The 14,843-nt window shown below is 48.3% G+C and overlaps 1 protein-coding gene across 1 annotated transcript in view; it reads left to right on the plus strand.

The window, feature by feature from the left end:
- Positions 1–8,887, plus strand: part of VAX2 (ventral anterior homeobox 2) — a 173,313-nt gene extending 164,426 nt beyond the window's left edge. Inside the window, exon 3 of the mRNA XM_063925300.1 lies at positions 5,341–8,887. Within this exon, the coding sequence (XP_063781370.1) occupies positions 5,341–5,805 (465 nt within the window). The 3' untranslated portion in view covers positions 5,806–8,887. The remainder of the gene's footprint in view (positions 1–5,340) is intronic.
- Positions 8,888–14,843: the final 5,956 nt, after the last annotated feature.

Below are 14,843 nucleotides of genomic sequence, written 5' to 3' on the forward strand. Positions count from 1 at the left end.
GCCAGGAACTAGCACAGTGCCTGTAATCACCTACTGCCCAGAGCCAGGAACTAGCACTGTGCATGTAATCACCTACTGCCCAGAGCCAGGAACTAGCACAGTGCCTGTAATCACCTACTGCCCAGAGCCAGGAACTAGCACAGTGCATGTAATCACCTACTGCCCAGAGCCAGGAACTAGCACAGTGCCTGTAATCACCTACTGCCCAGAGCCAGGAACTAGCACAGTGCCTGTAATCACCTACTGCCCAGAGCCAGGAACTAGCACTGTGCCTGTAATCACCTACTGCCCAGAGCCAGGAACTAGCACTGTGCCTGTAATCACCTACTGCCCAGAGCCAGGAACTAGCACAGTGCCTGTAATCACCTACTGCCCAGAGCCAGGAACTAGCACTGTGCCTGTAATCATCTACTGCCACGAGCCAGGAACTAGCACCGTCCCTGTAATCACCTACTGCCCAGAGCCAGGAACTAGCACCATGCATGTAATCACCTACTGCCCAGAGCCAGGAACTAGTAGCACTGTGCATGTAATCACCTACTGCCCAGAGCCAGGAACTAGCACAGTGCCTGTGATCATCTACTGCCCAGAGCCAGGAACTAGCACTGTGCCTGTAATTATCTACTGCCCAGAGCCAGGAACTAGCACAGTGCCTGTGATCATCTACTGCTCAGAGCCAGGAACTAGCACTGTGCCTGCAATCACCTACTGCCCAGAGCCAGGAACTAGCACAGTGCCTGTAATCACCAACTGCCCAGAGCCAGGAACTAGCACAGTGCCTGTAATCACCTACTGCCCAGAGCCAGGAACTAGCACAGTGCCTGTAATCACCTACTGTCCAGAGCCAGGAACTAGCACAGTGCAAGTAATCACCTACTGCCCAGAGCCAGGAACTAGCACTGTGCCTGTAATCACCTACTGCCCAGAGGCAGGAGCTAGCACAGTGCCTGTAATCACCTACTGCCCAGAGCCAGGAACAAGCACTGTGCCTGTAATCACCTACTGCCCAGAGCCAGGAACTAGCACTGTGCCTGTAATCACCTACTGCCCAGAGCCAGGAACTAGCACAGTGCCTGTAATCACCTACTGCCCAGAGCCAGGAACTAGCACTGTGCCTGTAATCATCTACTGCCACGAGCCAGGAACTAGCACCGTCCCTGTAATCACCTACTGCCCAGAGCCAGGAACTAGCACCATGCATGTAATCACCTACTGCCCAGAGCCAGGAACTAGCACCGTGCCTGTAATCACCTACTGCCCAGAGCCAGGAACTAGTAGCACTGTGCATGTAACCCCCCACTGCCCAGAGCCAGGAACTAGCACAGTGCCTGTAATCACCTACTGTCAGAGCAAGGAACTAGCACAGTGCCTGTAATCACCTACTGCCCAGAGCCAGGAACTAGCACAGTGCCTGCAATCACCTACTGCCCAGAGCCAGGAACTAGCACAGTATCTGTAATCACATACTGCTCAGAGCCAGGAACTAGCACTATGCCTGCAATCACCTACTGTCCAGAGCCAGGAACTAGCACTGTGCCTGTAATCACCTACTACCCAGAGCCAGGAACTAGCACAGTGCATGTAATCACCAACTGCCCAGAGCCAGGAACTAGCACAGTGCCTGTAATCATCTACTGCCCAGAGCCAGGAACTAGCACAGTGCCTGTGATCATCTACTGCCCAGAGCCAGGAACTAGCACTGTGCCTGTAATTATCTACTGCCCAGAGCCAGGAACTAGCACAGTGCCTGTGATCATCTACTGCTCAGAGCCAGGAACTAGCACTGTGCCTGCAATCACCTACTGCCCAGAGCCAGGAACTAGCACAGTGCCTGTAATCACCAACTGCCCAGAGCCAGGAACTAGCACAGTGCCTGTAATCACTTACTGTCAGAGCCAGGAACTACCACAGTGCCTGTAATCACCAACTGCCCAGAGCCAGGAACTAGCACCATGCCTGTAATCACCTACTGCCCAGAGCCAGGAACTAGCACCGTGCCTGTAATCACCTACTGCCCAGAGCCAGGAACTAGTAGCACTGTGCATGTAATCACCTACTGCCCAGATCCAGGAACTAGCACAGTGCCTGTAATCACCTACTGTCAGAGCAAGTAACTAGCACAGTGCCTGTAATCACCTACTGCCCAGTGCCAGGAACTAGCACCGTGCCTGTAATCACCTACTGCCCAGAGCCAGGAACTAGCACAGTGCCTGCAATCACCTACTGCCCAGAGCCAGGAACTAGCACAGTGCCTGTAATCATCTACTGCCCAGAGCCACGAACTTGCACAGTATCTGTAATCACCTACTGCTCAGAGCCAGGAACTAGCACTGTGCCTGCAATCACCTACTTCCCAGAGCCAGGAACTAACACAGTGCCTGTAATCACCTACTGTCAGAGCCAGGAACTAGCCCAGTGCCTGTAATCACCTACTGCCCAGAGCCAGGAACTAGCACAGTGCCTGTAATCACCTACTGCCCAGAGCCAGGAACTGGCACCGTGCCTGTAATCACCTACTGCCCAGAGCCAGGAACTAGTAGCACTGTGCATGTAATCACCTACTGCCCAGAGCCAGGAACTAGCACAGTGCCTGTAATCACCTACTGCCCAGAGCCAGGAACTAGTACAGTGCCTGTAATCACCTACTGCCCAGAGCCAGGAACTAGCACTGTGCCTGTAATCATCTACTGCCCAGAGCCAGGAACTAGCACAGTGCCTGTAATCACCTACTGCCCAGAGCCAGGAACTAGCACTGTGCCTGCAATCACCTACTGCCCAGAGCCAGGAACTAGCACTGTGCCTGCAATCACCTACTGCCCAGAGCCAGGAACTAGCACTGTGCCTGTAATCATCTACTGCCCAGAGCCAGGAACTAGCACAGTGCCTGTAATCATCTACTGCCCAGAGCCAGGAACTAGCACAGTATCTGTAATCACCTACTGCTCAGAGCCAGGAACTAGCACAGTGCCTGTAATCACCTACTGCCCAGAGCCAGGAACTAGCACAGTGCCTGTAATCACCTACTGCCCAGAGCCAGGAACTAGCACTGTGCCTGCAATCACCTACTGCCCAGAGCCAGGAACTAGCACTGTGCCTGCAATCACCTACTGCCCAGAGCCAGGAACTAGCACTGTGCCTGTAATCATCTACTGACCAGAGCCAGGAACTAGCACAGTGCCTGTAATCACCTACTGCCCAGAGTTAGGAACTAGTACAGTGCCTGTAATCATCTACTGCCCAGAGCCAGGAACTAGCACCGTGCATGTGATCATCTACTTCCCAGAGCTAGGAACTAGCACAGTGCATGTAATTATCTACTGCCCAGAGCCAGGAACTAGCACTGTGCCTGTAATCATCTACTGCCCAGAGCCAGGAACTAGCACAGTATCTGTAATCACCTACTGCTCAGAGCCAGGAACTAGCACAGTGCCTGTAATCACCTACTGCCCAGAGCCAGGAACTAGCACAGTGCCTGTAATCACCAACTGCCCAGAGCCAGGAACTAGCATTGTGTCTGTAATCATCTACTGCCCAGAGCCAGGAACTAGCACCGCGCATGTAATCACCTACTGTCCAGAGCCAGGAACTAGCACAGTGCCTGCAATCACCTACTGCCCAGAGCCAGGAACTAGCCCAGTGCCTGCAATCACCTACTGCCCAGAGCCAGGAACTAGCACTGTGCCTGCAATCACCTACTGCCCAGAGCCAGGAACTAGCCCAGTGCCTGCAATCACCTACTGCCCAGAGCCGGGAACTAGCACCGTGCCTGTAATCATCTACTGCCACGAGCCAGGAACTAGCACTGTGCATGTAATCATCTACTGCCCAGAGCCAGGAACTAGCACTGTGCCTGCAATCACCTACTGCCCAGAGCCAGGAACTAGCACCGTGCCTGTAATCATCTACTGCCACGAGCCAGGAACTAGCCCAGTGCCTGTAATCACCTACTGCCCAGAGCCAGGAACTAGCACTGTGCCTGCAATTACCTACTGCCCAGAACCAGGAACTAGCACTGTGTCTGTAATCACCTACTGTCCAGAGCCAGGAACTAGCACAGTGCCTGTAATCACCTACTGCCCAGAGCCAGGAACTAGCACAGTGCCTGTAATCACCTACTGCCCAGAGCCAGGAACTAGCACTGTGCCTGTAATCATCTACTGCCACGAGCCAGGAACTAGCACCGTCCCTGTAATCACCTACTGCCCAGAGCCAGGAACTAGCACCATGCATGTAATCACCTACTGCCCAGAGCCAGGAACTAGTAGCACTGTGCATGTAATCACCTACTGCCCAGAGCCAGGAACTAGCACAGTGCCTGTAATCACCTACTGCCCAGAGCCAGGAACTAGCACTGTGCCTGTAATCATCTACTGCCCAGAGCCAGGAACTAGCACCGTACATGTAATTATCTACTGCCCAGAGCCAGGTACTAGCAGTACCTGTAATAGCAAAATACAGAAAACCAGAAACTAGCACAGGGACTATAATCACCAATCACTAGAGCCAGAAACTAGCACAGTGCCTGTAATCACCAACTACCAAGAGCCAGTAACTAGCACAGGGACCAGGGGCGTAGCCAGAACTTTGTGGACCCCATAACAACATTTTGAAGGGGCCCCCGTCCCAATGCTTCTAGAGAGACACTTCTCTGCAGCATTTGTTAATTTTATGCCCTATAATAGGGTTTTAGTTCATTTTCAGAACCATAGTAGAGCCTTATTTAGTGTTATGCCCCATAGTAGGGCCCTAGTTTATTTTATGAATCGCAGTAGTGCTTAAGTTCACCCTATGTCACATTTCAGAGCTGCCAGTACACATTATGCCGCACAGTACTCCCAATTCACATTATGATATATAGTGCAACCCGTTCATATTGTGCCTCATTACAGTTCCCTGGTTCATATTATATAACATTAAAATGCCCTCCAGTTCATTTTTATAACACACTACAATGAGCAAGTCCAGGGGCATACCTAGATATATTGCAGGCCCCACGGAAATAGTTTGAGAGGACCCCTATGTACCACCCAATGGCGAAAAATGTATATAACACATGTAACTTTGACAGGGAAGGTGGGCCCCATAGCAGCCACACTGCCTGCACCTATGGTAGCTACGCCCTTGACAGGGACTGTAATCAATTACCGACACCCAGGAACTAGAACAGGGACTGTAATCACCAACTGCCCACTGCCAAAGAGAAGCAAAGTGACATATAGTATAAGTTTATCTAATTAGAGACCTTGCAAGCTATCTTTGGTCTATGAATTTGCATTGAGTATGAAGGAGAATCTGTTCATGGTTTTTACTCAGTTTTTTCTTTTTCTTTTTGTCACTTAGGTGAAAGTCTGGTTCCAGAATCGGAGGACCAAGCAGAAGAAGGACCAGAGCAGGGACTCTGAGAAACGCTCTTCCTCCACCTCTGAATCATTTGCTACTTGTAATATTTTAAGGTTGTTGGAACAAGGTAGACTATTGTCAGTCCCTGCGCCACCCAATTTGCTTTCTCCTGGTCAAAACCCAATAGTCACTTCATCGGCAAACGGGTCAAGCCTGGGAACTTCAGGAAGCACTTCGCCTGGTATCAGTAGTAGCCCTCCTGGATCTGGAGCCTTCACCCTTCAAGTTCCGTCCTTAGGTTCCTCAACATCTCCAAGATTACCAGCCTCGCTTTGTTTCCCTGGTCACTTGTTGGGGGGCCTACATGAAATACCCACTGGGTATGGACTAGGGAGCTCAGCCTTTGAGCCTTATACCCGCCTGGAAAGAAAAGACAATATCTCCAGCAAAAAGCCAAGTTCCTAAGAATCGTTACTGATGTGAAGGTGTCAAAGTCCACTGTGTTTGCTTCCTGTCCACACACCTAGTGACTGGTCTTGCAAGTCAAATACCAAGAGACTGTTTAACCAAATGTGTCTAGTGGTGTGTGTGTGTGTGTGTATTTCACGGTGATAAAATCTGTACGGTATGTACAGAACCCGGAGGCTGCAGTAGGACATGTCAAGTTGGGGAAAGGGTGTGAGGGGAGGGGCAGGACTGTTTCCAGCAAGCGTAAATTGGTCAACAAGTACTCTTGACACATTACTATGTAATATGTACCATCCCCTACTCCATATTAATGACCCAATACTTGAAATTCGCACCAGGTAATAAGTTATAACAGAGTCATAATACAGCTCAGAGGCAATGTAGATCAGGGCTCTAAAAGCATTATTTATCCCAGAAACATAGAAGATAGATGCAGGACACAAATTTAAAGGAGAACTAATAATACTTTTTATTTTTCCCATTTTATTTAATACATGGTGAACTTTGTAACCTCAGCTTTCCTGTGTTGTCAGAGGAGCACAGAGACAATAGATCTGCTGTAATGACAGTGACATAATGTGAGGAGAGGAATGGAGGCAGCAAGAAGCCACAGACTGAGAGTTATACAGTGGGAGGAGGTGGGTCTCCCAGCAGCACAGAGTATATCAGGAGATGAGTGATGTGTTAGTGAGGACAGGGCTACATGTGACTGGGACGGTGACATGATGTGAGGAGGGGAATGGAGGCAGCAGGAAGCCACAAACTGAGAGTTATATAGTGGACGTAGCAGAGTCCCCCAGCAGCACAGAGTATATCAGGAGATGAGTGACATGTCAGTGAGGACAGGGCTACATGTGACATGATGTGATGAGGGGAATGGAGGCAGCAGGAAGCCACAGACTGGGAGTTATATAGTGGAAGGAGTAGAGTCCTCATCAGCACAGAGTATATCAGGAGATGAGTGATGTGTCAGGGAGGACAGGGCTACATGACTGGGGCAGGGGCATGATGTTTGGAGGGGAATGGATGCAGCAGGAAGCCACAGACTGAGAGTCACATAGTGGAAGGAACAGGGTTCCCCAGCAGCACAGAGTATATCAGGAGATGAGTGACATGTCAGTGAGGACAGGGCTGCATGTGACAGGGGCAGTGTCGTGATGTGAGGAGGGGAATGGAGGCAGCAGAAAGTCACAGACTGGGAGTTATATAGTGGAAATGAGCAGGGTCCCCAGCAGCACAGAGTACATCAGTAGATGAGTGACATGTCAGTGAGGACAGGGCTGCATGTGACAGGGGCAGTGACATCATGGGAGGAGGATAATGGAGGCCACAGGAAGCCACAGACTGAGAATGATACAGTGTGAGGAGCACGATCCCCCAGCAATACAAAGTATATCAGGAGATGAGTGATGAGTCAGTGAGGACAGGGCTGCATGTGACAGGGGCAGTGATATGATGTGAGGAGGGGAATGGAGGCAGCAGGAAGCCACAGACTGAGAGTTATATAGTGGAAGGAGCAAGTTCCCCAGAAGCACAGAGTATATCAGAAAGGGATCCGGTCTGAAGTTCCTAGGTCGACAATATGTAGGTCGACCACTATAGGTTGACAGTCACTAGGTCAACATGTTTTCAAGGTCGACAGGGTTTATAGGGCGACATGTTCTAGGTCAAAAGGTCAACATGAGTTTTTTCACATTTTTTTTCTTTTTTTTAACTTTTTCATACTTAACGATCCACGTGGACTACGATTGGGAACAATAACCTGTGCCGAGTGCAGCGAAGCACCTTGCCCGAAGTTTGCTCGCCATGCGAGGGGGCACGGTGCACTAATTGGGCTTCTCGGTCACTGTACAGAGAAATCAACACCAAAAAAACATGAAAAACTCATGTCAACCTTTTGACCTGTCAACCTAGAACATGTCAAACCTAGAAACCCTGTCGACCTTCAAACCCTGTCGACCTAGTGACTGTCGATCTATAGTGGTCAACCTAAACATTGTCGACCTAGACACTGTCGATCTAATGATCCACACCCAGAAAGAAAATTGGTCATGTGTTAGTGAGGACAGGGCTGCATGTGTCAGGGGCAATTACATGATGCCCAATTTAGTTAACCCCTCCCACAATTGTACATTCTTTGTTTCTGTGTGCGTAAAAGCAGCCATTAGATGATGGTTCTTTATTCAAGATCCTAACAATATTATTTCAGCAGAGCAACCGTGCCCAAATAAGTTATGCTCTGGATAATGGTGTAACCGATGCAGAGAGCAAAGCAGATCTGTGCTGTATCCAAGGGTAAAGTATTTGAGCCTGATAGTATAAAGCATGGCTGAAAACCCCAGAAAGAAGCTAGTTTTAAACACATATTTAGGAGAAACATCCTGTCACTGAGGGACCAGCTTTGCGTTCACACACTACAGTCAGTGATGCTGTCACATAGGTCATACATGTTTCTTACATGACCTTTTCTACATATCACGTCACTGCTTGTTTTTTCATTTAGTTCTCCTTTAAATTAAAAGCCATGAGGTTTCCTGTAGGGCCGTCAGCACATACACAACAAGCACTGTATGTCTGAGATCAGGTCCAAGGCCGAATCCTGTAAAACCTGCTCATTCCCAGGGTTGTAATGTGATTTATTATTGATATTTATAGCATTTCGGACATCTCATTTAGGGACCTATTTATCAAATAATATTTGTGGGCGATCCCCCTGGAAACATCCGATTTTAAGGGATACCCACAAATATTAAGTATCACCCCAGCTACAATGGAGGGACGAAGTGGATTTTCTCCATATCTGCCTCGTTCCGTCCATTTCCAACAGCCACCGTAACTTCCATAGGTTTCCATGAGGGCTACGAAGCTGCAATCTTTAGATGAGTGGTACCTTATAATACGATCTACACTCCACTGACTTTTCCGGGAGAGGGCTCTGTAGGGATCCCCTCTGCTGCCCACTCACACAAGTTCTATGTCGGTCTGCGCTTGCACAGCTGGGCAGAGTAGAAAGTAAAGGGATCCATCCAGGTTGCGATCAATGGGGGTAATTCCAAGTTGATCGCAGCAGGAAATTTTTTAGCAGTTGGGCAAAACCATGTGCACTGCAGGGGAGGCAAATATAACATGTGCAGAGAGAGTTAGATTTGGGTGTGGTGTGTTCAATCTGCAACCTAAATTGCAGTGTAAAAATAAAGCAGCCAGTATTTACCCTGCACAGAAACAAAATAACCCACCCAAATCTAACTCTCTCTGCACATGTTATATCTGCCTCCCCTGCAGTGCACATGGTTTTGCCCAACTGCTAAAAAATTTCCTGCTGCGATCAACTTGGAATTACCCCCAATATACTTGTCCTGATCACAGGGATGTGCCACTCTTGCAGACCCTGTCCCGGCGTCTCAGTAATAATACATTTAGGCGTATGATGGTTCCTTCTTGCCACAAATTGTGGCGAAAAGGAATCCTTATTATAGGGGGCTGGCCTCATCATTTAATAAATATGCCCCTTCGCAGTGCGCCAACAATTTAGTAAAAAACAACAAAAACAAACATGTACTGTTCAGCATTTAATCCCCCGGGATCAGTTCCCTAAATTTGCGTCACTAAGGTTTTAGTGTAGCCAACAACGAAAAGAAATGATTGTGTCATTGCGATTTTGTAATCTAGTATCAAAGTGATTCTCGGTTTGTAGATGCTTAAAAACCATTAACTGTAGTGGGACAAAATAGTACCGGTTTATCCGATCATTATAGAGGCGCTGATTGGGTCAGGTTACCTACTGGGACATTATAAGACTCCACCGAACCTGGCGGCGGCCGCAGCGGGCCACCCGGTGATCTATACACCTTATGATGCTGAAGCAGAGACAAATGTTTGCTTGTTAGTATAACTTCGCACTGCACATGCTCCGCAACAGAGCATACGCAACTATAGGCAATACATTTCAAGTACATCTCTGCTTGCCAACCCCCATATATATTGTAGCTCTAACATATGAATTTAGTTGTGTGTCCACAATATGGGAGAAATTACGCCGGACTTGGGTAACTCCCTGTATCTAGAGCCGATGTCTGATGTCTTATTAAGCCCCCAGACTGCCATGTTGTTGGCTGAGAATGCATCCTGGCCCTCCACTAGGACTTAGTGCCTCATGGATACCGTTCATGATGTTCCTCCATTATGTTTCTGCTCACAAAATGGCCACCACTGTACTAACTGTAACATGACATTGTCCAGTCAGCGGCCTGTCAAGGCATGCTGGGATACTTGTGTCCTTGTGATTACCTAAGCCTATATAAAAGAAATAATAAACGACCTTTAAAAAGTACCCTGTCACCATTGTGTACAGTGGCAGCCATCTTACAGCCAGGGACTAGTGGCATTGTGGAGGGACAATGGATTAGCCACAACTGGTGCCAATAAGATAACGCCAGGTTTCAATATATTTATATTCAACAGAAGACACTGACATCGGAGCTAGACGCTGTCGCCATTTTCTAAGCACATAAGATGATGACTTGTTCAGCAAGCGTCAGGTGGGGTCATCATGACCTGTGTATAAGGGGCCGGCAGGAAGCAACTGGCCTCAGGTAGCACGTAACACTCTCTCTAGCACTTGCTAGTGACCATGACACAAAAGGTGGCTGTAGATGTTCTGTGACCGGTCCTGATTTATCATTTTTGTCCTCCTAAAAATATAAATCCATGTTTTATGTCATTTTAAGGACAAAGTAACGTTGTGCTCAGTGCTCGGTACTGAAAAGTGTTTTTCTTTCTTTTTTTTTTTTTTCCTTGACCTCACAAAATAAAACTTGTCTGCTTTTGGTAAGCCTGGCTGGTGTCTGATTCAAATGGTAAGTGGCCATGCTGCACTAAGGGGTCACCTTGCCCCCAATGCAGGACAACCTGAAACCTCGCCTACTCACATCACTGTCCCTCTGTCTTTTCCACAAAAACATTCCAGTAGATTTCTTTCATTTTATTACCCCTGGATACAACAGAGATTGTCACTGTATCCAGGCATCAGGTCTGTGTTGTATGCAAGGGACACACAATCACATGTGGTTTTATATGAAGTGGTAATCCAGTTATTAACTTATTATAGACTGAGGCCATCGCTGATAGGGGTGCCGGAAAGTAATCAGGAACGTAAATAATTAACACCTGTGCTGCTGGGTCTGTTTTGGAATTTTGGGGGCTGGTCACACTCCAACATCAGTATCAGGAATTATTTACTCCGCACCCACATGAATTAGACCTTGGGGTATATTATTTACTAAAGATCGATTTTGACCAATTTTGGGTATTTCCACCGATCTTTGGCCAATTTTTTACTGATTTTTAAGTCTATTTGCAGTCAATTTTGAATGGAACCGACAAAACTGACGGACTATAGACCCGCCCCAAAATCTTGCAACATCGACAGCGGTTTTAAAATCCACCTAAAAAAATTGACTGTTTAGTAAGTATAGAATTTTGACAATGTGACGATGTTGACTGATTTTAAATAGATCTTTAATAAATGTACCCCTTGTGTCTTCCAGAAGACTTTGGGGCCCATTTATCATTAATCGCATATTCAATGCGACCTGTGCGCAATATTAGCGCCCAGCATCACACTGCAATATATGATTACTTCAGGTAAATAAATGTACAGTATTATAACATGCACCTGCACGTATAGGAGCCCGTCCCTGCGATGTTCTGTAAGGGTTGCCGGGGCTTCTGTACATGCACAGGCCACTGAAGAAAAAATACACCTCCTGCCGGCATTACAGATCCGAGAGCTGCGTTTGAAGATGTAGCATCGGATCACCATGGTGACCGTCGGTCACAGCCATCACCATCTGAGTAAGCCTCAGCTTACTCAGAATGACCGCAGCGCTTCCTCTGCCGGGGCCAGGAAATCTGTAAGACGGTTGCTGTTGCCATCCCAAAGGGCTGCCGCGTTTCACTCATTCTGTGGCTTGGGGGCACTATGGTCCTCATTCCGAGTTGCCGTTTTTCGCAGCGCAGTGATCAGGTTACTACTGCGCATGCGTATGCACCGCAATGCGCACTCGCATCGTACGGGTACAAACAGCATCGTTGCTGTGCAATGCTTCTAGCGACGAATCCATTCGCACAGCCGATCGCAAGGAGATTGACAGAAAGAGGGCGTTTATGGGTGTCAACTGACCATTTTCTGGGAGTGGTAGGGAAAACGCAGGCGTGTCCAGGCATTTGCAGGGCGGGTGTCTGACGTCAATTCCGGGCCCGGACAGGCTGAAGTGATCGCAAGGGCTGAGTAAGTTCAGACCTACTCAGAAACTGCAAAAAACTTTTTCGTACCGCTCGGCTGCACATGCGATCGCACACTTGCAAAGCGAAAATAACCCCCCCCCCCCCCCCGTGGGCGGCGACTATCTGATCGCTACTCTGCAAAAAATAGCTAGCGAGCGATCAACTCGGAATGAGGGCCTATGTGCAATCTTGCACACAGAGGCCTGACATGCACAGTGCATCATCTTAGCATCTGCAGATCTCTCACCATCAGAGCTATGCGCAAACCCAATGAATCAGGGCTACAATATGCAGGGATAATATGGTAGCCCAACAGGGCATACTATCTAAAAAAATAAACAAAAATCAGACAACCTATTGCATCAAATGTGAGGACCCTATGTTTATTGATACCAGGATGAGAGTGATCTGGGCATTAGGAATCCCCCCCCTCCCCTATCCTCATCCCTGGATGACGCATTCTGTAATATACAGTTGGGTGATACTACTGACAAAAACTACTAAGGGGCCACATTGTGTGAAAGATGGGTGTGTAAGTACCAGGATGGAGAGGATTGTGCACAATAAATGCCAGCTCTGCTAATATCTCTGCATACAGGTTGATTGTCTGGGGACCACCAGACGGTAACCACAAAACTACATTTGAAAGATGGGAGACTCCTGTTTCCAATGAGGGTACCGCTGAGTTTATTAAAGCCAGGATGGGAACAATAGTCTCCAATCTCTGGTCTTTATAATGATTTGTGCAGTGCAGTGGTGTCCTCTAGTGATTATAACCTCTCAGTGGGTAACAACAGTACATCGCTGAGGACAAGTCCCTCTTGCCCTTAGCAGCAAAAGGGTTAAGGGACCTACAGTATTTATCAGCCCCATTTTTGCTTAAAATCACGCAGAGAGGGCAGATTCAGCATGTTTTATATATTGAATCTTTATCTCCTGTGTATAATTGCCTTCTCTCCCCCAAGTTGTGGGAGACTCCCTATGTTTCTGGTAGTCCCCCACATCCATGGAAGAGTGGGCGCATCTCTGCATGATCATCCTGCCCACTTCCTAGTGAAGCGGGCAGGATGAGGAGATTACACAGGGAATCGCGTGCCGAATGAGGGGGGTGGGGCTCAATGACATGAATATGCTTCACTTAGCCCCTCCCACAGACCCGCGAATCACAGCATTTTGGGGCATGGCCGACATTGGCGTATGTGCAGCTGGACAAAATAGAATGTTATCATAATATTGTGTACTTATTGCTGGTGAAATCAGCAGGATGTGTCGTCACTGATGACGGCCGTCACACTTGTATGTCGATGATAATTGGCAGGAAATGAATTAAACAAGGCAACAAATCAGCCTCGGGCTAGGACTTATCAAGTGCATTCTATCACAGAGGTAGGCAGCCTAGGACACTCCATCTGCTGTGGAACTACACATCCCAGCATTGCAAGCCACAGTTTTGCTTTTAAGTCACGCTATAAGCTCTTTAGAACGTTTGATACATTTCTCCTAGTCACCTAATTAGGTGAGAAGCTTCTAGGAAATGGTAACATAGTAAGAAATACTTCCTTAAATCCTCTGTGCTGTAATCCCTACAGTATATCGTGTTTGTCCCACTGACAATTCCCAATCATCAGGCGTGTCTATTTTCTATTTCCAGAATATAAAGTCATACCTCCCAACCCCCACTGCGGGACACTGGCCCACGGCTGGTACAGCGAGTCAATTCCCTAAAATATGGGACTATCACACAAAAATCGGGACAGTTGGTAGGTATGTAAATTCAATGTAACAAATACGGTGCTAAGTTGGTCAGGGCTGCCATCAGAACATACTTGCCTACCCTAACGGAATGGCCGGGAGGCTCCCGAAAATCGGGTGGCCCTCCCGGCCCCCCAGAAAGGTGGGCAAGCCTCCCGCTTTCCGTGCTGCCCCTCCACGACCGACCGCAGCAGAGAACAAGTGGGCGGTCCGAGGGGGTCCGATGACGCGATTCGCCTCTTTTCTCGGGCACTGTATAGAGGGGGGCGGAGCCACGATGATGCAGTCCGTATGCCACGCCCCGGACTGTCCACTACTCTGTTGGCCACGCCCCCGGAACGACCATCCTGCTGCCGGCCACGCCCCCATGCACCTACAACGCTGCCTCCTCCCGCAGGAGGGGGCAGCAAAGTAGGTAAGTATGCCTCAGAAATTGTGGGGCCCGGGAATGACAAAATAGCAGGCCCCCACTGTCTCATACATCTTGTACCTACCCTCCAACATTTCTCTGTTAAAAAATCGGTAAAGATAAGGAGAGGGGACGTGGCCATCGATAAAGGGGGCGTGGTCACACGTAAAAGGGGCGGCAGGGTAAGTCTGAGTCCTTATCTTTCCATTCTGTCTCTGTAGCGTCTTCTCACATTCTGGGGCATATTCATCATGAACAAATTGTGCAATGAGAATTTTTAGCTTTCAATTGTCATTGTTTTCTCTCACAATTGTTTTAGTATTCATTATGCCCCCATCAGAAATGATCACTTCCAAAACACCGGTGCTTCTTTGAGAAGACATTTTTTCATAAAGTGATAATGGTCACATCTGCAGCACACTTGTCAAGTAGGGAGATACATAGAAATAAAATATAATCCCCCCCCCCCCTCTCGGCTTGTTGTCTGGCTGGCCAGAGCTGTTCACTGCAGCGTGGCCCTTCGCTCCGCCACCCACCATCACCTGCGGCATATTGTCTGGCTGGCTGGTCCTGCGGCGGAGACTGTGTT

The sequence above is a fragment of the Pseudophryne corroboree genome, chromosome 1, assembly GCF_028390025.1.
Source record: "Pseudophryne corroboree isolate aPseCor3 chromosome 1, aPseCor3.hap2, whole genome shotgun sequence".
Lineage (NCBI taxonomy): Eukaryota > Metazoa > Chordata > Amphibia > Anura > Myobatrachidae > Pseudophryne > Pseudophryne corroboree.